We start from the raw sequence: 24,289 nt of genomic DNA, 5'->3' as shown, positions 1-24,289 counted from the left end.
TTTTTGAAATATGCTATGTGAAAAACAGTTGTGATAGCCAATACATTGTATAAATTATTCATCAAGTTTTGCAGACTTTCTAACCTGACCTTTGGATTCCTGACACTAGGTCTGTAATACAAGAGTAGTAATGCTAAAATTATTATTAAAAAAAAAAGAAAAAAAAAAAAAGACTAAAAAATTGCAAGTAAACTCTTCAGCTAATTTGTAACGATTTAGTTGCTCTGCAACCTCCAGCTTTCAGAGTTACACAAGGAGGCAAACAGAGTGCAGGCAGAACTGACCTGAGCCACAGCAAGGCTGGGGTTCAGGGCCCAGTGTCTGTTAGGGGAGACACAAGGCACGTCTGCTGTCACCTCTGCAGCATCCCAAGGACAGCACATTTCATGCAGGGAGAGAGATTTGCTACAAGTGCTGTAGCCCGGGGAGATCTGAGAAATGTGCATTGCAGAAAATCAAGAGAAGAGAGAGTGAAAGCACATCATTTATAAAACAGCTTGACTGAGCAAGTAAGTCTGATTTACCTGCACCGTGCCACTATTGTCACGGCGGCTCCACAGGGAGCACATTCATTTGTCATTCCCACCATACCGTATCTCAAGGCATACAAGTATTACATGGAACGCATCCCTCGGCAGCTGGCTGGCAGCCTGCTTTCCGGCACATCTCAAATCCATAGATAAACGCTGCGGAGCAGCACGCTGCTCTTCATCACCCTATTTCTAACCTCCTGTAAAGCATCTGCACACAGGCTTTATTTCACCGCGTTTAGGTTTTCCCAGGTTACAGATATTTGCGTTTGAAATAGGTGAGCGTGCTCCGTGTGGGGCTCCAGGGCCTGCGGGAGCCCGCCAGGGCCAGGGAGCTGCCGGAGGGGCAGGACCCGGAGCGGGTCAGGGCGGCGTAGGGCGAGGGAGAGCTGGAGCGGGGCAGGGTGCTGTAGCCGGAGCGGGACAGGCTGAAGGAGGAGCGGTTCAGGGAGCTGTACGGAGGGCGGCTCAGCGAGCCGTAGGTGGCACGGGTGGAGGAGAAGCCCGGGCGGCCCTCGGGGCTCCACAGCGAGCGGGAGGAGGGAGCCCAGGTGGAGCCCAGGCGAGTGGTGGTGTCATAGGAAGGGCCCCACTGGGAACCGCACAGGGAGCGAGAGCCAGAGGCGCCCAGGAGCTGGGAGGTGGAGCGAGAGATGGGGGCGCAGAGGGAGCGGGCCGTGGCTCCCGCCAGGGGCCGCGGGGAGGGGGAGCAGGGCAGGCAGGAGGTGGCCGAGGAGTCCAAGGGCTGGGCGGCGGGGGAGCTGGCAGGGCGGGCCCCCACGGCCACCAGCGAGGCGGCGGTGGGCGAGCACAGCGAGTGGGCCGCGGGCGGGCCCACGGGGCGGGGGGCGGGAGAGCACAGCGAGTGGGAGGCCGGGGGCCCCACGGGACGCGGCGCTGGGGAGCACAGAGAGTGGGATGCAGAGGCGCCGCCCACCTGCAGCACTGTCGGGGTGCCGCTGCGGTCACGGGGCGCCGGGGAGGCGGCGGGGGAGCACAGGCCGTGGGCCACCCCGGCACTGAGGGGCTGGGAGGACACGGCCCCCGGGCCACAGGCGGGCTGGGCGGCGGGAGAGGGCGCGGAGCCGCAAACGACGTGTGAGATGGAGGCACCGGGCACTGAGAGGGGAGTCGGGGGCTGCATGGGATTGCCGATGGTGTGCACTACCGGAGAGCACATGGCGTAGGAGGGCGGAGCAGACATGGGGACCGCCTGGGCTGCCCCGCCAGGACTGGGGCCGGCCATGAAGTGGGTCAATAACGCACTCACCGCATTGTTGGCGGGGACAGAGACAGAGTAGGACAGCGGGGCCCCTCCACCTCCGGAGGGGTGTGTGGGAGCGGGGCCTGTCTCAAACACCACATGGGGCATAGCGGTGCAAACAGGGTTGGCCGCTGGGGCTGGCATGGAGCCGTACATGGATGGAGGCACTGGAGCACATGTAGCAGGAGGTACAGTCTCACATACGACACGGAAACCAGGATCACATCCCATCTCAAAACCAGGGTTGATGCTTGGATTGAAGCCTTGGTTGCAGAGGGTGTTGCATAAAGGGTGTCCTGCAGGGAGGTACACGAAATCATAGACAGGCTGCCCCCCTGCGCTGCAGTTTGGGTTGCACACTGGGATACAGATGTATTCACACATGGAGTTGAAGGCAGGGTCTGCCACAGGGACAGGCCCAGGGCCGTTCGTGGGGACGGAGCCGTTCTCACACACTGGCAGTGACCCGTTCTGGCTGACGGGCAGGACACCGTTCTGGCCTGCAGAGCAGCACACTTCGGCTTTGGCACATCCCTTGCAGTAGGCAAACTTGTGGCACCCAAGGTTGGCCAGGAGTCGATGGCTGCCCAGCCTGTAAGGTGTGAACTCCACGACGGTCCGTGCCTGTTGGTTGGATGCCAGCGTTCCCAAACTGGAGCAAGACAAAAGAATTAGGACCCTAATCTTTAGCACTCAGAGACCTAAGCGCTACTAGATAAGCACGCAAAATTAAGTTTGCTTTGTTATGACATATTTTAGAAATAAACTGTTACGACAACTTTGTTATTCTTGTCTTCTTCCAAAAAACCCCGTATTCTCTGTTGTGAAAAGCATGGTAAAATTTTTTGTCCCAAGAGAAGACTCCCACAGTCAATTCTGTAACTGGAATTGGAAAATCACTTCTGGTACTGACTTGAATTCTTAAAAAATGTAGCACCCTTCTGCCTCAAAGGTTTATTTATTGCTTACCATTTCCAGCAGTTCGACAGGGCAGCTTTGTGGAATCCAGTTCATTACTATTCAGTGAGAACAATTCTTAACTTCTTGCCCTCAAAACTAGTCATACTTTTGTCAGTTCTCCTTGTCATGAAGAGAAGCAATACATATTAAGAAACAGCTACTTTTCCTAAAATGTTACAACATCCTGGAAGTTTCCAGTTTCCTGTGATTAAGGTGTTATGAGCTTAGAATGCATATGGCTATTTCTCACTGTCATTCTATAACTGTTCCTCTATGTGGTTAGTGCCAGTTCATGAATATTTAGAGGAATTTTATTATGAACTCAATAGGATTGTAAGGGATGGAGACCCAGCTAGCACTTCTTGTAAAGACAAGTGTGCAGAGAGATATTTGATGCGCCCACTTAAATTAGATCTTGAGAAAATTGAAGCAGCAGCATTCCTTGCCAGCTTTAAATGATCATCAGTTTCAAGAGGACTGAAGCTTTTAATGGAGTCTCAAAGTAATAAGAGGCAAAATGTCCTGTTCGTGTGGTAGACACCAAAAATATCACAACTATTCTCTCTCTCAAAACCTGTTCTGAGGTTGCACACTTTAGTTCAATCTCCAATACTATCCCCATTTCAAGAATTGATGAACTTACTCAATGGTCATCGGCTCCTTGAATAAACCACAGCCTTCTAATGTCATTACACAATTCTTCATATCTTCCTGGAGAGGATTACAGAAGGAGATCTCTGCAGTACATGGCACTTTCAGTCTGGGTTGGCTCAATAGCTAGTTAAAAAAGAAACAAGCACACTTTATGTTTTTTAGTCCTTACAAAATTGACAATGAGGCAAATAAATGGAAGAAAAACAAATTAAAAAGATTATTAATATACATTTCTTTCAGACTTGCTTCTATGCTCTCTATACATTACTAAGTCAACTGTTTCACTTTAAAAATCACATCAATCTCTCTAAATTAAAAAAAAAGGTAATAAGATAAAAGAAGAATGTAAAGTATTTCGTGTTTATTGGCATTGTACTTAGGAAGTGGCTAATAAGAGTTCCCAGGTCTGTTCCTTAGATCCTAAATTCCATAATTAAAGTTCCTTACCTTTACAATAACAGGCGGTCTGTTGACCACAATATCCCTGCTCACCATCAGAACTTCTCCACACTCTGGGTCTGAGAGAGCAACTACTTTCATAATGTTGTGATCATAGAGATAAGGTCCATATTGATTATATGATATACACAGCGGAATTTTTTTCACTGTAAAACAAATAATTTCATTTTTTTCTGATTTTTAAAATTAATATTCCCACTTTCTTTCCTCCCACAGTTTAACACTTACAATGACTTAATTAAATATTAACTTATCACGGCATCTTTGAAAATAGACAAAAGAGTGTTACATTGCTATCTTCAGCAATCAGTTTCACAGTTTTCAGTTCACCTATCAGTGAATTTCCAAAATTAGTTGATGGTGATGATGATGATCATAATTATTAAGCAAAATTTGGAATCTTTCCTTCCAGTGCAATTCTTAAAAGAATAATACAAATAGAGGCAAATTGAAGCCTCAAAAATAGAATTTTAATATCTGTATGAAATTTTGTCTTGTAATGATGCGGTTTAATTAAAGGGATCTTGTTTCTTCCAGAAAATTATATCAACCATGGAAGCAGGTGTTTATGTTCTGCTACACATTTGCACTTCCCAGCCTATGGTATGTCTAGGTGCTCTAAGCAAGTGTTTCACACTGGCTGATACCTTCTGGTCAAAGAAAATATAGCTCTGATAAACAATTGCAGGTTTATCTTTGTACTGACTATAGAGTCCAGAATTAAAATTTTAATGAAACAATTTTTTAAACTATCATAAGAATCTCTAAACTTTGAGAAATTAAGGAAAGACTACAATTTACCTGCAACTATACATGTATTATTTACATCATGTTGATATTTGAGTGACCACCCTAAAGGGAATTCAGCTGTCAATATTTAACCCTGAACACATTTCACTTCCCACCACTATTAGGAAGTCTCCACAAATCCTAAAAACCAACTATCTCCTAAAAAAGAATAGGATGTTAAGCAATTTCACCCTCTTACCTTCCCTTGGACCCAATGTGACAGTCACACTGTCTTTCCAAAATTGATCCATTGGGCAACCACTGTAGGTTATAATTTGTGCGCACAAATTAAACTTCAGGGTTTTGTTCTCATTACGCAAATTTTCAAGCAGCCAGTTGAGTTGGACATCTTCACCGTACATTGGGCAGTTAGCCATCTTCAACCTCATGTTAATTCCGGAGTCGCTCAGAAATGGGTTTTTCAGAGATGATAACTCTCTGTCGATATGGCAGTTGGAAGCATTGCAATACCCTGGGTGAATTCTTCTGTAAGCCCGGTAATAAGCTTCTTTGTTTTTCACAGAACCTGTTGAAAAAGATATATGATAATGAATCTGCTGGAGGCGCAAGAACCCTATTATTATTCTACCCAAATAATAAAGATAATTAAATTTATTGCTTCTTCTTCCTGGAATCCAAAGTAGCAGGTTGTTGTAGAACAAATGCACCAGATAATATGAAATATGAGATACAGCAGACTGAATGCACAGAAGAAAATAAATACCTCAGGAGAAAATAAAAAATTAAAAAGCTTATTTTACTTTTAAGTAGTTAAATATAAAAATGGTCATGTAAGTCTCAAGATGCATAGTAAGAACAAAACTCAAAATATAACTCTTTAAAAGAATAAAGGTGAATATGAGATGCTATCATTCTCTCAAAAGACAAAATAGACCATTAAAACAAAGAAACTATCTATTGTTTTCCACCAACCTACCAAAAATAAACCAAAAAACCCACAGAGCTTGCAAATGTACAATCAGCTGTGATCTATTGTTCATTCCTTTATGCAATTTTGCTGATTGAACTCCTCCCATCTACTGGAATATGAAAAACAGTAATCCCTGGCCCAAAGTAAGAACAGCAGAATATGCTAATAATACAGGAATTTAAAAAGTAAGCATATTTTCTGACAGACCTAGTACAAGAAGCAACAAGTAAGGTGTTAATCCTAGGTTAAGAAGAATTTGTGGGGTTTTTTAGTTATTAGTTTTTATTATTATATAATAATATTTTAATCTGTTTTAAAGGTGAGACCAAAACATATACATAGAAACAGTGTTATTTAAAGGGCTAGAATGCATGTCCTGTGAGGAACAGCTAACAATTTTGGCTTTGTCTAGTTTGGAGAAAAGGAGGCTGAGCAGTGACCTCATTGTTCTTCCTAGCTTCCTGAGAAGAGGAAGGGAAGATGCTGAGCTCTTTTTCTTGGTTTCCAGTGACAGTAAGCATGGGAATGGTTCAAAGCTGTGCCGAGGAAGGTTTAGACTAGACATTAGGAGTTATTTCTTTATTGTGAGGCTGGTCAAACACTAGAACATGCTTCCTAGAGAGCTGGTTGATGGGCCATGGTTGTCAGTGCCTTAAAAAGAGGTATTCAATAGTATGTTTCCACTTTCACTCAGTCCTGACACAAGGCAGTTGGACAAGGTGGTTATTGTAGGTCCTTCCAGCTGAAATATCCTATCCTATCCTATCCTATCCTATCCTATCCTATCCTATCCTATCCTATCCTATCCTATCCTATCCTATCCTATCCTATCCTATCCTATCCTACCCTATCCTATCCTATCCTACCCTACCCTATCCTACCAGTATGTGCTTTCTTTGAATCATCCAAATATATGTATAAGTTTTAAAATCAAGATCTTTGAAGAGAAAATCATCTGCCTCTTTCTTAAAAATAAAAAGACAATTTCAAATTGTTTTGCACAGTCAAACACAGGAGAGATTACTTTGAAACTTTTGTATGATTAGCCTGTAAAATTTCCTCTAACCCATTTAAAGTGTTTTCATCATACCTAGTTCATACTTGTAAGCTCCAGTGATATCTTCAAACTGCTCACTGCCAACACTCTTGGTGATTAGACGCTGTCCACATGGCCACGTATCACAGAAAAATTTTGTTCTTTTGGCATTGTTTTGGGAAAGCCAGCCAACATAGTTTGAATTTACTCGAGAAAACATATGATGACCATCATAATCCAAGTCCAGTTCCCCTTCCCTGATGCTTCGAACCCAGGTAGGACCACTGCAAGCTGAACCTAAACCAGAGAACAAAAATGTTATAGCACATCATATCCTGAGTAGTAGGGAAACTCAGCAATGTAATCTGAGGAAATTGATTCCAACTATATAGTTAAGTTACCTCTGCCTGTTTCCAGAGGTGTTGGATCCAGACACTGCCAATCACCACAGCATTGATTTATGTCTCTGCGAGCCATCCAAGATTCATTCCAGCAGTGGTATCGCCTGTAGAATGAAGGAATATATCACTAAAGATGTCTCTTGGATTACCAAGTTTAATGTCTATGACAGAGGAAAACATGTCAGCAATAATTTTTTAGTCAACTGAAGATTTTGTATGTCTTAATGCTCTTCCAGAACCCCACAGACCTGATTGCAAAACATGTTTCTTTTAGATGATAACATGCCAACACAGTTCTTTTGTTTAAGTTTAACAGAAATAGAAAGGTTTATAAGAATGAAGCAATCCATTACAAGGAACATCAGGAGGACAGCATAGGTATCATCCAAGTGATTATGACTGAAGGTGAAAGTCCAGATTAGTGATAAATTTTCCCTAGCCTTTCATGGGCTTTCCATGTGAAAGTACCACTTTCACAGGTACTAAGTTTGATGGCTTTATTTTTTTCAGCTGAGAAAGATAAGCAGGCAGCATGGATTCTCACAAGAGGTTTTGTTTTTTCTTTTTGGAAAATCTACATTGAGAAGACTGCCTCTTTAGTAATATCATAATTTCAAAATGCATTTTTAGGAAACTGAAGAGCATTACCCCACTAAAGAAAGAGATGCACCAAAGAGAGACACTGATCTGCTAAATTTATACCAGTTTTCCTATCGTGTAACTCTTTAAAAGGGCAAAGAGTCTTATTTCTTATTTACCATAGCTTGTCTTTGCCGCACAGGTTTTTACCAGTAGAATCAAAAACCTCATTGATACCAAGGGGATTCTCAATTGAGCAAGGAAAACAGAAGCTTGTGACAACACGGCTTGGAATTCCCAAACACCTCATCACTGTAAGAAAAAAAAAATAGGAATGAATTGTTACAAATCACAATTAATCAGGCAAATCCTTCATTTATTTTATAAAGAATTATCTTATATTCTAATTTGCAGTTATAGAAACATGATGGATAGGAAGCAATATTTGGGACACAGTATCTTCAAAATTCTTTTTAGTTCTTGAAAAGCAGCTTGAAAAAAAGCCTAGCAGAAAGGAATATGTTTTTATTCTTCCATCTTAAAATAAAATAAAATAAAATAAAATAAAAAAAAAAAAAAAAACAACCAGGTGTTTTAAGTTCAGAAATCATTAACCTGATTCTGCAATAATAAAACACACTTTTTAAAAAAATAAATAGTGTTGTACAAATAGATTCATCTCCAGGACTTCAATTTAGCTTTCTTCATTAAATGTAGAAGAAGGTTCAGTAAATAAATGGTATAAAGTTGGAACTCAGATCTTCTGTCTGTAGAGTTTAGTACACTATTATCTAATCTTTTGCATTAAAAGGAGAATAGAGCCTAATGCTTTTGTGCTTTGGAGGAGACATTACTAGAGGTCTTCCTGTTCATAACTTAGTGGTTTTTCTCATCCTTCAAACATCACCCAAAGCATAAATTTTGACTCCACAATGGGGTTGTACTAGCCAATCTTCCAACCCCAACTATTCTATGATTCTGTGATGCTTCACTTCCTCTGTGTTTTAATAAAAGTTGTAGTATTGATCACTGCATAATATAAAGGTCACAGAGAAGATGGGACTAGTTTTTTGCTCTTCAGCCTGTATAGGAAAGCAAAAGGTTTATAATAAAACCTACATCAGGAGCATGAGAAAAATACTCAATTTCTTTTCTAGTAAAATGCTTATGAGTGAAATTCTTTAAGTAGTTTTTAGGGTCAGAGGCTTTTGATCCTTGTTCTCTCTCTTTTCTTCTCTATAAACTAGGTAAGAGCAAACTGAAATATCATACCTGTGCACATTACTGAAGCAAGAGACCCACAGTACCCATATCTGACCGGCCTGCACCTGCCACTGTACCACTGCTGTAGAATAGGGACACTTCCATTCCAGGAAAATGGCTTTGTTCCTTTCAGGTAATCATTGTTTTCTGGAATCTTCATGATACTGTTAGTGGTATGGCTGCTTATCTAGAACGAGAAAAGAAAAACAACCTTTTCAAACAGCCGACCACATAGTCACATTCTAAGCATGTCTCAAAATCATCAGAGATTAGCGTTACAAGTTTTAATTTTCCTGTGAATCTGAGCACAGGAAGGATTTTCCCTGCTCTCCTGTTGTGTTAGATTACTGTGCAGTTTGTCCTTCTCCAATATAATGAAGTGTGACCTGATCTATTCAGAGGTCTCACACCCCTGCAGATCTTACCATGTGATTCACCACCATGCTGACATGCACAGGGTCATTGCGCCAACAGTGGTCACGATCAGAGCCATGGTGGTAACTTGCACCCATATCTAAGATCTTCAAGCAGATATCCAGAATCCCATCTTCAAACTGAGGAAAAAAGAAGGTAACATAGACATCATGATGTCACTGACACTGATAAAGTACCTTTCTTTTCAAGAATTCAGTCTTTTTCACTCATATGAATTGTATGAATTGCCCTCTCTCCTCTCCTGCCCTTTTTTTCTTTCTTTTTTTCTTTTTTTTTTTAATGTTAAATCAAGCACCGCTCCTAGTGGTCTGCATGGTGTTACCTATATGCCTGAAGGAAAACCAAAGGCAAAAGCATGTAATTTTTACTTATGTTTGACCAATGGAATAATTCTCCTTCAGAAGCCCAATATTTGTTTCACCCGTTCCCAGAGCATTCTGCAATTTCCCTAGTTTTACTAGATAAAACTTTGTTCCAGTTATTTGGACAACAGTGAAATTCTCAGACATTTTGGTTTTTGTATGCATAGTCTGGATTGATCCTAAAACCTTTTGCGCTACAAATAAAGCATACATTTCTGAAAAAATACAGACAACACTTCATTTATCAGTATATGGATGACATCTATTTCTGAACAAGTGTTAAAAAAATACCTGTCCAAAGTGCCATGGTCGAGAGGTTATGTGCTTGTGAACTCCTTCATACAGTATTCCATGTTCATTCAGAACATATTCTTCTCTATGGGCCTGATTGTCCAAATATACAGGGTCATCTGGAAGAGATTAAGAGCTTTCATTCAGACAAAATGTACCTTTCTAGTACTTCTGTTTCTGCATCACTGGATCCCTCTTTCCTTTCCTACAAGTTTTTGATTTATACTTTTAAGCTTTTGGTTTATACTTTATACATTGAAGGTTGTGGGCTCTTTAAGAACTTACAGACAATTCATTCTTACTTACAGCTAGATAATATCTTTATTAAGTCTCCTTGCTGTTAGAACATGAATGGAAGAGCTTGCAACTTATCTTCATACTAAGCTGTTCTACAAGTCAAACACTCAGCACATAGAGTTTTGTATCTGATTTAGATAAAATCAGTGCAGACAATGTGAATATTTGTCATGTAATGATTTTGGTGAGGCCCTACAGATTCCAGAATTTCTTGCTACCAGAGCCAGATGTACAGAATTTAATTTGTATTTGTACTATATTATTTTATGATGATGATACAGTATTCACAGAATTACAAAATGGTTGCAATTGGAAGGGGCCTCTGGAGGTGATCTGGTGCAACCTCCAGCCAGTTTTCCAGGCCACATCCAGATGGCTTTTGAATATCTCCAAGGATGGAGACTTCACAACCCCTCTGGGCAACCTGTGCTAGTGCTCAATCACTCTCACACCAAAACCGTGTTTCCTGATGAAGAGAGGAAACTTCCCAATGCTTTCTATCCTGTCAAGACACTGTGAAAGTTGTGGAAAGAGTTATACCACGTCTACTACTACTAAGAAAAATAACAAAATTAAATCTCTCCTTGATTCTCATAGTTTCTGTTACTACATCCTTTACATACCAGCTAAATAATAAATATTTTCAACAGCTTCACTCATCACTAGCTATTTTTCTTAAAACAGTCTGATTGTCACTAGAGCTCTTACCTGCACACCAAGGATTAAAAAGGACATAAAAATCTCCAAGACATCGCTGATAAGTGTGACCACAGGATGTGATTTGCATATTGAGAATATAGCGGCCAATGCAGACATTGGAGGGAGGAAATACACTGATACTGATGCATTTTGGCTGATGAATCTTGTACGAAGCACTCCAGCAGGTTTGATCCAGACATCTCCCCATTGGGAATGTGCATTTCGTCTCATTTGATTCACAGGGTCTGAGGCCTTTTCAGGAAAATAAAAACCACTTCCATCAGACTACTAAACAAAGCACATGTAAAAGGCTAGTAATTTGCTTAGGCATCATTTGCAAGGCGAAGCTCCCAAGAGTGGATTTCTTTTCACTTGTCACTTCTCCGGCAGAGTGAGAAAACTTTACTTATTAGAAGAACCGCCTGATTTAGGGGAAGGTAGTCTCTTCACACACAACAGGAGTAGGTTATTGGAATATGAAGACTATGAAAGAAGTCTTCTAAAGACTATAGGAAATACTATTAACCAGAAAAGGACTAGGAGAGACTACAGACTGTTTGGAGTGACTACCTGTTTCCACGGTGAAAGCAGCCTGGTCCACGGAGTCATCCCATTCCCGATTTTGGAAACGAGCATAAAAGCTAAAGGCTTGCCCTCTCCTTATTATCTGTCTGTCAGTTCCGAAGAAATGGGTATTATGTATTTGACAGTTGGAAGGGCAGTTCAAGTCGATTTCTCCCAGCTCAATAACTGCAGGACAGAGAAAGGAGCACAAAGAAAGAGCCCCATATAATTAAGTTCACAACTTTGACTGTGGTTAAGATTAGGTGAAAGAGGAGACAATGATGAAAGAGAGATAACTCTTTTAAAATTAATTCAAGACTTTGTTCGAAATTCAGCAAGACTGAAACTGAGACATGCATCCATAAAAGTTCCTTTACAAGTTCACCACTTTCCAAGCTTGCAGATGGAAATTTGTCTAACTCTTTGATTTTTAAAGCTGTGCTACAAGTTTCACTTCTTTTATATAGCGCCTGACTGTATTATAAATACCTGATGCTGAAGGACAATATTAGTCCCTCTACTTGAAAAGTTGAATTTGCATTGTAATATTCTCTCCACACATTACAACATGCTGTCTACAGACAGTTACAGTTTTGCACATGCTATCATTTGAGATGTTTGGATTTGTTTTATAAAAGAAATTTAAAAACCCAGTAGAATAAATAAAAAACTTGATAACTTGTGCATGTATTTGAAAGCCTAAGTGGCACTCTAAATGATTTATGAAAAAAAGAGATATGTGTAAATATCTACCCAAAATTTCAAATTATTTTAAATATGCATGCAAATGTCTCAGTCTGCACTCCCAAAATCACAAAAAAGTTTTTGCAGGTATCTTTGAGGAACTTAATGGGAAAAAAAATATTCACAAATTGTGACATTTTAAAATGCTGACAATCCAGTCCAGGTGCTGTGATTAGCTTGACAAAAATCTTGGCTGATTCCCCCTTAGGCATCCTGCCTGCATATCAGTCATTTCATAGGAGTGATTATGACACCGGTGCCAGAAGGATGGGTGGCAGCATTTGTGTTTACTTATTTGCATACAACCTTTTATTTTTCAAAGTTCTTCACTCTAATTGAAGACAGCGGGAGCTACAGATTCTCAGCAGTTTTGGAAATTTGATTTACTGATGTACAAAATCTGGTATATTGTTGTAATTTTAAAGGTTAAGTTTGGTCCTACTAAGCCTACAGAAAAATCTAAGAATGCAACTTCTCTAACTATGTGGGTACCTTACTGAATACAAAATTAATATTTAAGGGAAAATAATTTTTCCCATGCAGAACCAAGGGTGTATCTATACAAGGGGAGAATTATAGCTAGGCTCTTGGGACCAGGATATTTTTAACACAAACCAGTGGAGTGATCCCAGGATCACATCCTGGGAATTAAATAATTTAAATTAATTGAGGGAGGAGAGGGGAAGGGAGGGGGGTGGAATAGGTAGGGAAGAGGCAAAAAACAAAGCAAAACAAAAAAAAAATTTCTCTGATTTGTTTTCCTTGAATAAAAATAATCTTATTCCACATCTAACTATTTACATTTGGTAATGCTTTGGTCATTCAGATCTTCAACAGAGATCAGCAACCAGTGCAGAGCTGGGTCCTAGCCATGATAAAAATATGCACATGATCAGCAATAACCAAAAAATACAGGAGTGCATTACATCATTATTGCTCATGAATACAACATACCTGCTGACAAGAAAAAGCAACAGAATTGAACTGAAAATCTCGTATCTTAATGACAGTTAAGTCAACCATAACACAAAGTATTCTGGTCAAACCGAAAGTGCTTACAGCACACATGGCAAATTCCTGTGGTCAAGAACACTGAAAGAACCTGATCCTTGGCTGGTCTCTGGAGGTGTTTGCAAACCAAGACAACTACTCTTCATCCACTCAGTAATACTGCTGAACTGGAACATCAGGGAGCTGAGATATTACGTTTCCCAGGGACGTTCTCTAAAGTCAGCCCACAGTTTGCTTATCAGATTTAAGTATTGCAACTGGATCACAAAGGAGCTAATGATTGCTTTCTTAAGCAAAGACAGCTTGGAAAAAAATACGAAAGGCAATCCAGTTTCACATTTCTTACTGGTTTTCTGCCCCTGGTAGAAACCTGACCATCAATACCAGTCACAGGTTTTTGTCTATCAATTCATATTTTTCCTTCATTCAAGGCAGAATATTTCAGGTATTCATTGGAAAATAATTGTTTCTAGCATAAGAATACTGAAATGTAGCACTCTGTAACTTTTGCTGGAAATAAAATTTATTCTTTTCCATGCTATTTCCTATTTTCACAATGGGCTGTTGTTTCATTAAATCTTTTCCATAGCTCTCTTTTTCCTTCATAGTAGTTTTTTTCAAAAGTTGTTTTTTCCACTTTCTCACTAATTCCACAAAGACCATCCAAACATACAAGTAATTCCTACACAAAAATATGTGCAAGTTTTTAGGTCCATACACATGAACATTCAATTACTTCTGGTTTTAGCCTTGGTTTAAGGGACATTAAAGTTTCAAGACACTTACCTTCCATTTTTCTTCTGCATGTACTGGTACCTGAAGCACAGTACTGGTGGGGATACCAGCTGCTCAGCAAGACACACTGCAAGGTCTGGCTGATCTCCTCTGAGAACCAACCTAATTTCCTCTCAGTAACACTTATATTCAGAACTAAGAGGCCGTCACACATGTTGCATCAACAAAATACCAGTTTTAAAAGAGGCCCCACCCATGTGTCTACTGATGCTCATAAATGATTCATTTTAACTTCCAGCATTATTAGGGAGAGTCCTGGGGCTGAAGGGAGGGAAGAGATCTTGGTAACCTCACCTGTAGCACAGTGTGTTCAGTGTCCCACAGTTTGCCCTGTCTCGAAAATACTTTAAAGCCAGGATGAATCTAAACACATTTCAGGGTAAGCCATCATTTGTAGCCATCCGAAGTTGCCATAAATACCAGCACCTACTGTTCCCTTCTGGCTAGACATCTTCAGACATCTATGGAAAACAATAAGGAACACTAGACTAAAGCTGAATTTACACTCTCAGAGTATGATAAACAGTGGACATTTTTTAGCATAATATAATCAGAAAAACCCAGCTTTCAGAAAGTCTGCACAGCACTCCCTCCAAGGGGAGGTCAGAACAAAATGATCAGTTACAAACTTTTCCAACTAAATCGTAAAATATGCAGAGAGCATGCACTAAATTGAAGTTGACAATAAGATTTAACCTAAAAATTACATAAGTTGTTTATACTTTGTATGTATTTATTTCCTAGCACACAGTTTTTCAGCTTCTTAGCTAACTCCACCTCACTGCCCTTGTAATTTTGAAAACCATTTCCAACAATATCTGTGAACAAAATCATGTTAATGCTTTAACACAAAATTTGTGCTATATTGTTTAGGTTCCAGACACATTTAATACAATTAAAAAAACAACCACAACAGTGTTCTCTTTGCATTCTCAGTGATGAATACTTTAGCCTGCAAATAGAAGACATGGATTGAAATTTCTTCTGGCAAAACCAGAATGAACATGTGGTACTAGTTTCCTCCTATCCTTCGTAGGCCTCTGTGCCAATCTCTGCTCCATAAACTATCTTTTGAATCCCTCAAAGTTATTATTTGGACTGAAAAAAGCTTAACCCTAAAATAAAACAAAAAAATAACCCCAGACAAACCAAGAAAAACTAAACACAAAAATCATTCATAGATATAGAAAGATTCAGACACAATGACTGAAGTTCAGTGATTTGCATAACTGCCTGGATTCTAGACAGTGTTTTAAGAAATCATGAAATAAAAAAGCTTAACAAACACTGAAATAACTTAGTAAGCATAACCTAACAACTCAGGTATTATGAAATAACTTCAGAGAAATTAAAGCAAAGAGAAAAATCAGCACATCAGTGGTGGGTTTGGAAGAGAGCAGTTAAAAAATTCATATGACTTATGCATATGAAAGTGAATGCAATTTTCCATGTGTTCATATTTTGAAAATGTTATCCAACCATTATAAATGTTTGGCTAGTCAGTAGACAGACATAAAAAGTCTGAATTCTAAGTATTTCATTCACATCTCATACATTTGAAAGATTTCTTTTTTGTAGTGTTTGCCATTTGACCATTAAAATTCAACTCACTGAAAAATGAAAAATTTAAACCACCACTCTTTCATAAGAAATATTTTAAAGCCATACACACATAATCAAATTTCAATCAGCCTGAAAAATGGGAATATAGTGGTCAAGTCACCCACCAGAGCCCTGCCTACAAGCAGGTGCACAAACTAGCATCCAGAGAACAGAACAGAAAAGCGCCAAAGTTGGCCACAGTTTCCAAGAATATATTAAAATCCCCTGAAATACATCTAGTTCAATCTTCTGACTGAAATATCTCAGCAAATGAAAGCCTGTGACAAATAAAAGAAAACAAATAAGCATCAGTAAGTGGCTGCACCTGTGGGTTCAAAGAGACTTAATTAAGCATTTAAAATAATAAAGACCTGAATCAGGAGAAGAACACTTTCTGTATGGATATGAGTCACTAGCTTTAGTAAGTATGCTTGCTTAGATCCTTGAAGCTGCTTTGGTGCCTATCTGTCTCTGCAGGATCATTATATAGATGCCCAGCCCCAAAGCAAAAACCTCCCAGATACCCAAGTTCCTGCCTATCAGTGTCTGCAGAGCCATCCAATTGCTGCTGCCAGCTCACAGCTATCAGACTCGTTGGTCCTCTCACTCCAGCTCAAACTTCATGCCCCTAAAGTAAGAATCTTTAACAAGACAGAAAATCATAGCATTCTGGCTCTCTTGATGCACTCAGTCTGTTCTTACTCCTTTTGCCTACTAAGCCCTGCATCATAGTCCTTGCATTCGGTCATCCATGCAACACGGCCACCACCCCAAAAAAAGAGCCATGGGAAACTTAGAACAAACAGAAAACACAGATATGGTTCAAAGAAAGGTTTTGCCTCTCAGTTTATGGCCTCTGATGTGTCCCAACTTCTGACTTCCAAGGCAGATTGCTGTCATCTGTCCAAAGTGTCTCCTCCTGGACAGAAACAGTTCCCTTCCCTGCCTGAAAGTGAAGTTGCCAAGCTGAGGCTGACGATCCCTTGGTCTCAGCTGAGAGTATTTTCCCCTCTACTTCCATCTTTTTCCCTCACACTTCACTCATTATTCACACAAGTTGTCCTCCAGGCCACTACAGTGTCTGACACATCCAAAATTCTCTGACGTGTACAAAGCAGATGATATGCCTGATGCAAGCCCAAAAATTCTGCAAGATAGCATAATTATGAAGATTCCAGAATTTAAGCCATTTAGGTTATTAAGTTTCTTTAATGACCTTGACATGGCCCTTACAACAGGGAGACTACACTCACATTTTACAGTAGGCTTGGTGTTCTTTAAAATATTACTTTTGTTGCAATAGACTGAAATGTGATGAGCATTTCCAAAGTCAAGTGGTGGGACTGCTAAGAGTCCAATTGCCCATTAAGCCACCAAGAAAGGGTAAGGAATGAACAACAAGGTACTGCAATCACAGAAAGAACACCTGTGAATGGCACTGATGCAGTTCCACTGCATCACTAATATATTTGGGAACAATAGAGAGGTAGCAGAAATCAAGCATCCAAGCAAGGAGCCCTTTCAAGAAAAAAGTACACAAAATGACAGCTCAACAGGGGAAAAAGGAAGGGATCAGAAATTATGTGAACTGAGATTAAAGTGTTTTGGTGAAAGTCTCATCTACTGGAAAGCTGGGGTAACTGCAGTTGTTAAAAAACATTCTTTAATTTATGCATGTTTCAACAAGCAGCCCTAAAGATCAGTTTTTGTACTTGGTCATATAATTGTATTTCTTTGATCACTGGACCTGGAGTTCATCTCCTAGCAATGACTGGCAGTGTAAAAAGATACCTGTCAAGATAGTATATCTGAAATCATTAAGTGGCATCGCCCTCTGCTCCTGAGAGTTCAAGAATATTCATGTCTAACAAGGAAAAGGGATAGAGAAGAAAAAATCAGATGCCACAGGTTAATTCTAAAATACGCACATTTGTTAGGAATCCACATCTGACATTTAGAAGCTTCATATTACAAAGGCTACAAGCTGGCGAACTAACATGAACTCTGTCACAGAACACACCCAGAGTTTCTTAAAATTAATAAATTAATTTGCAATGAAGTTGCCTTTTATTAAAGAGCCTGAAAGCACTGGCAAGTACTCTGGTGTAAGCAAGCATTACAACATCATATTTACTGATGAATTAGGACAAAGAAATGCTTCAAATGAAATCTTAAACAAGAAATCTATGTGTTTTAAGAAGTACATGGCATGGCAGCTTTGTCTTTCTAGAAGCTGGAGGAAATTAGTAGCATTAAATAATTATAGGTGGTTTCTGACACAACAAAACCACCAGTCTTCATACAAAGAAACCAACAACTCCTTCAAGGAAGCTCCCATCCCACCCAAGCTTGACCATCACTTGGAGTTCTGATGGAGCTACTTGGTCTTTTGTCTCAGCCCTTTTACTGGGTTTCCATTAACTGTGTAAGCCACTATTTTGCTCTATGCAGTAGGATGTTCTTTCAATATCTCTGGTGCAGATGAGGAACACACACACCTATAATGTTGCAGTATATGCAGAATTCAGAAAGGTCAGCCATGGGACATGTACCTCATGACAGCAGGCAACATAATTTGTGCTTAAGGCATATTGTCAACATATTTAGAATGGAACTAAATAGAAATGCTAGCTCATGCACCTTAATAACAGTAACAACAGTGACTGGGTTAACTGAATGGAATATACCATAAACATTACATAAGTTTCAATTAGTAGGTTATAATAAAAAGAAAAATTTGATATGTTTACCAAAAAACCCAAAGCCAAAACCCCCCAAAAAACCAAGGCCCCAACCCCTTTTCACAAACTGAAGCTAGAATTTATAGCTGAGTAATTTGTAAGGAACCTACTCTAAGTACTGTAAGTTCACTTTCAAATGAGCTTGTTCCCCACTGTATTTAAAAACGGAACTAGAATAAGCTAGCACTACTGTAAATTCAACCCTCAGCTCACTGAGCAGTAACTTTCCCACACAGAGAAACCTATAAATCACCCAGCCTGTGATTATAACCCACCAGTCTAACTGCCCCAACAATCCATGAGTAGATCTCATGGATCTGTTACCTGTACAGGCAATGCTAATTGGAAGAGACTCACTCTGAGCAGTTGGAGTTGAAAAAATAAAACAAGGTGAGACATTTATTAGGTTGGATTATAGGAGATTTGAAGCTCTCTGGAAGAATGCAAATTGTCTCCTAGTCTGTTCTTTAATTTAAAGCTTTAATTTTTAATAAAGCTTCTTTGTGTTTAAAAATATCCATTTCCTCCTCTAACGCTTTTTTAGTAGATGTTTGCTTAAAATTTTATTACATAGGAGTAGAGTTCAACATCTTGAGGCACAGGTCCAAAATACAGATCTCCATCCCAGCAAAAAAGTCAGTCTCGAGTACTGTTATTTGCAATATAAAGAGCTCTTGATTTCAGCTGGGAACTATTTTATGTTAAAAACAGAAAAGAGGAAATACAATTCTAACAAACTGAGTTCAAGTCCTGAATGATGTAACTTTCTCAAGATTTCTAAAATTTTCCATGCATTGCTTATTTTGAACTTAAAAATATGTAGTTATTATCTGGAGTTCAGTTGGGAGTAAAAGAAACATACATTAGAATTAACAGGGACAGACTCCTTAAATTCTTGTCCCTTTCAGATCTCTACAACAGATATCTTAAACACATACACAATATGGTTTATAAAGAAGACAGTAATGTGTATGAAGAGTAAGGAAGAAGCCTTGTACCAGAAATGCAAACGCCAATTTTTATTGGTTTTTTTAAACATATACAGGCACACTTTCTACAATGAGAAATAGCATATTAACTCACTTCTAGGCTGTGGTGTCACTTTGGGGTTGTTTTGTCTGCTTGTTCAGGAATAATTAGACAGTAGGTTTGGGCAGACTAATGACTAACACATTTGCTGGAATCCCAATCAGTGGCATTGCTCTAATGGTATTTGCCTCAGCTTTCAGAGTCTTCCCAATAGTAGGGGATTAGCAATTGATTTTAGTGAAACATGGAGCTCTGCTTTCAGCAGTAGAAATACAGCACAAGACACAGAATAAAAGGTGTCAGAGGGGTAAGGAGCTGGAAGTGCTGGCTTAGATGGAGATGGGCAATAGCACAAACCAAAGCAATAGCTATTATTCCCCCTTGATGGAAGAATTTTTATGTATTTTTTTCACTGTGTTATAGGTCCCACTCCACTTCTGATTGCTCAAACAACTCAAACTCTGCTCCTGCAACAGATTTTTACATCTAGTTCATTACTTTGTCAGAAGAGACAGACAGGTCACCTCAACCATTAATGGCAATGTATGAAAGGAGGTCAAAACGTAAGTCAGGACTGGCATGAACACAGCTGATGTCTCTCAGTCTAAAGCAGCAAATTCTTCCAGCTCCTGTACAAGCATGGCATACAAACGTAATCTTAGAGTGATGCAGAAAATACTTTCAATTCTTTTACAAATCCAGCCATACAGACACAGATAAAAACACCTACACCTTTCTTTGAAGGCCCTTTTCTACCTTTACTAGAAGTTCCTGAGTCAGTAGGCTTTATTTTACTGCAATAAACAATCTTGGCCTGCCCTTGAGGTGTCTGCCTTTTGGCAAGAAGATCCTTGATGTCATACATGGTGACAGATGAAGTGTCATAAAGCACCTTCACATAGAGTGCTTACAATCAGATTTTTAACACAACCTCTCCATAATACTTTATCTTTTCTACAATAGTTTCTGATACACACCTAATTTTATATTAAATAAGTGTTACTAAGCAAAATACCCATTAATATATTCTATTAGACCATATAGGTGCTGCCATCTTCAAAACGGAAAGATACAAGAAGTCTTACAATATTATTTTGAGAAAGGTTTAAGATTAAGAAACCACCTGAGCTTAATTTAGATTCATAACAGCTTGCTGTTATTCAGTCAGCTGTCGTATGCACAGTGCAAGTGTTTGGAAAAACTTTGTGTTGTTATTCTTGATTCAGCATTAATTTCTACCATCAAAAGACATTGCAGATTTCACAGGAAGACATCTGTTTTGGTTGTTTGGTTAGAGATTTCTAGCAAGATGCAGTATATAATGTTATTAGACTCACTGGACTGAATTTTAAGTTAATAAACTGGGTTTAGACAAGAATAAGGTGTTAGTTACATCTTGCCATGCTTTGTTTTGTCCTGAAAATTGGCATGGACAACTTGTTCTCACAGCTTTCAATGAAATTCCTTCACACATTGAAAAACATAGCATAGGACTGAATATGCATTCTTTTATATCAAGATGACCAGGAATTCAGAAATTATTTGCTATGTACTGCTCTTCCTGTACACAGGCAACTTCTCTTAATGCATCTGAGGAAAATTTCATGATGATGAAAGTAGTGGAATGACAACTTAATTGCATCATAAAAATAAGCAAGAAGACACCTACACACCCAGATATCACACACTTCAAGCAGCACCATCCAGTTTTTCTAGTCAGCTTTTAAATATGACTGCATTTTAAGGACGTACTAAAATGCTTTGGGCAAGTTTACTACCTACAAGCATGGATTCTCTGCTTGCTGAAGTTACAGTAGCCATAACCTTGGTTTGCTGCATTTTAAACAAATACAGGTGCCTTCAGTAATGCCTTGGTCTAATTGTGAGCTCAATTATGTTTTAAAGCTTTTCCTTAGCATCAAGTTTCTCCATTTCTGTGCAAAGAAACTGAATACTCACAAGTTCTAGGGCAAATAATTTTGCTACACTAAGAAATCAATAAGATTATCAAGTCTATTTTTTTGCTGGTTTCAAGTACCACACATTAGAGAGTGCCATCCTAACATCCCGTACAATAATCTGAAATGAGTTCTTTTTCATAACCACACATCCAGCTGAGCAGTAATTACAGTGAAATGTGCTGTCATCTTTCCAAAGAATAGTAATTAGGGATATGAGCCTGGATGTCTTGTATGCTTATGGAAACATTTTTTCTTCCCAGCTAATGATCAGCCAAATAGTAAATCATTAAAAGGAAAATGACAAAGGGTGTGGGTAGTGACTGTCATCAGCCTGGTTCACCAGCCCCAAACTTTGTCATCTTCCTTTGGAAGAGAAAGCTTGATGATGCCAAAGTTCAAATTCGTTGTGCTTCTTTGGAGAAGAAAACAAGTATAGCTAATTAATCTTGCTATTCTTTATTGGTAACAAATCTCTTCCTCTTTACTGATCTAGGAAAACATCTTTGTATTAGACAGACTATCCCTGTTATGGGGGGCGAAAGGAGTCATAACCATCTCACAGATAATGTAGCAGTGTATCTATTACTACTACAATAATTTAAAACACCACCTAAGAGCTCAGACATATACCTCTCTGAAACTAACTTAGAATAACTAACTTAATCACCTTCCACTTTATAGTCAGACCAATTTTCACTGCTCATGTACTGATTGCCAGGAGGAATGGAAAAGACCTCCCAGGATGCCTCACTGCTCCATTTTTCTGAGAACAAGAATCATTCCTGTTACATGCAGAGGTAACAAAGTACCTATTGGACATGAAATCTGGAGCTGGTTTTGGTTTAATGTCATGGTGTCAGATAAATATTTAACTAAGTAAATATTACCAACTCTTAGTATTTTTTTTTTTAATTTTGCAATTAACACTTGCAACTGCAAGTGTTAATTGCAAAATTAACAAAGAAGGTACCAATTGCAACTGGTACCTTCTTTGCAGTTTTTTGAGCAATACTCACAAGTGTGTTATATGACCAATGCACAAGTAACCGTAACATTTTCTTGGGACTTAGGAGAACCAGACTCCAGATATACAGGAAAAGCTGCTTCAAACCTACAGAATAGATGTAACTTTAGCTCTTATCTTCCAAATTATGTGTGACCTAATCCTACAGCCCTTATGGCAGTTTTATCCTCTCCGCAATTTCAGCAAAAAATCATACTGTTAATCAAATCAGCACTTTTCTTTTTTTCCTCTCTAATCTCAAGTATGGCAAAATTAGGTGAATTTCCCCTCAATGGGTGAACACATTCCAATGTAAATAATTTTTTTAACCTACTGCTAATTTTGAGCTTGTTCATAAAAATAATTTTTAGAACATAATACACATCAGCACAGAAAGAAAACAAAAATTGTGAAGATGATGACAGCAAAGCAGGACCGAGAGATTATTGTTTAATTAAAAAATGCTTCCCTCTTTTCCAAATACTCCGATTAATCTTTTATTGCTTTTTTTCTTTTCCAAGAAAGTAAATGTCATCAAATCTACTCAAAACTATTCCCCTTGCAAGTATTTGTTTTCCTTCTGCTGAGCAATGATACATTGCAGGTTTTGCATTTCTTAAGCCAACAAACTGCATACAAACCACAGACATGTTAGGACACAAAGAAACACATTGTATTTCATCAACCTCACCGTGATGAAGCTGGTATGTACATATTCCTGGAGCATTTTATTGCCCACACTGAAGAAATTCCCAAAGTCAGATGGCTGCTGTTCACACTTGTAATATATAAAAAAATTAAAACTGATAACTCTCCACAACAATATAATTTAAACACAACCCCAGTAAAGTATGATAAAAGATAGGACATAGGACAAGAACAATATAATGGCTTAGGATATTATGCAAGATTTACAAACAATGTAGTTACAATCTGCATTAGGCACTACAAGCAAGCTAATAACACCGCCTGTGGTTTAATCCCAACACAATAACCAGAGATATATATTTTTTCAGATGCTTGGTGTTGGACACACAGGGCTGTAATTATAGGGATATTCCCATTTAGCTGTGCGTAAGGGATGGCAAACACATTATAAAAGCCTCGTGCACAGAGGGAACAGGTTGGCAGGACCTCAAGAGCACGTCTATCTGACATTTGTCATTTACCACGGTCAACAAATCACTCCTGCAGAACAGGTTACACAATTGTACTGAAATTCCACTGCTTTCATTATGACATCAAAGAGCTTCCAATCTAGGAAAACATCAGAGCTGATTTGGATCCCAGAGCTTGTTTGCCCTTATGGCAGTAATTCTTCTTTAACCATTTTTTTTTAATGGACATAAATGTATTACAAATTGCATATTGTATTAGGACACATATACACTTTGCTAGGTTTTTCTAAGGCATGCTACTGCACAATTTTCTCTCTTTTGTGTTAAAAATTCCAGTAGATTTTCCACACTGAGAAACAGATTTATTAGATCTTTTAAATAAGTAACTCCAATACATCCTTCAAAGTCTGCCTATACTCCTGACCAAAATATATTCTTCTCATGGTTTTTCCCATACATATTCAATTAGTATTTATGATTTAGTGGAAATCATGACAAAGTTATGAACCATACTTATTTGTTTTTAAGTAATTTATACTTTATTTGTAAAGTCATTTATAATCTGCTGAAAATTAGATCATTCTTTCCTGCACTTCAGTGTTTATTGATACAAATTTATCCTATCCATATATCAATCCTTGTTTATATAATGAAAAATCTGTATTTAAATCTGTATCCTGCTATTGTACTGACCTTTCAAAAGTATCTGTTCGGACAATCCATCAGTATGATATAAAATTTACACAAGTTTGGCTTTATCTGGCAAGTTAA

General features: G+C 38.9%; 1 protein-coding gene across 1 annotated transcript; it reads right to left on the bottom strand.

Annotated features, from left to right (window-relative positions):
- Window positions 1-783: 783 nt before the first annotated feature.
- LOC310907256 (protein-glutamine gamma-glutamyltransferase 5-like) lies at window positions 784-14,218 on the bottom strand (the record flags this gene model as incomplete). The annotated part of the gene is made up of 13 exons (XM_083857304.1): window positions 784-2,446; window positions 3,398-3,531; window positions 3,856-4,013; window positions 4,856-5,182; window positions 6,678-6,920; window positions 7,025-7,128; window positions 7,783-7,915; window positions 8,876-9,053; window positions 9,292-9,420; window positions 9,955-10,073; window positions 10,960-11,202; window positions 11,521-11,700; window positions 14,056-14,218. The coding sequence occupies 13 exons, from the start codon at window positions 14,216-14,218 to the stop codon at window positions 784-786; spliced, it is 3,774 nt and encodes a 1,257-aa protein (XP_083713430.1).
- Window positions 14,219-24,289: the final 10,071 nt, after the last annotated feature.

The sequence above is a fragment of the Zosterops lateralis genome, assembly GCF_965231275.1.
Source record: "Zosterops lateralis genome assembly, chromosome: 1".
Lineage (NCBI taxonomy): Eukaryota > Metazoa > Chordata > Aves > Passeriformes > Zosteropidae > Zosterops > Zosterops lateralis.
This window is presented reverse-complemented; position numbering and strand designations above follow the sequence as displayed.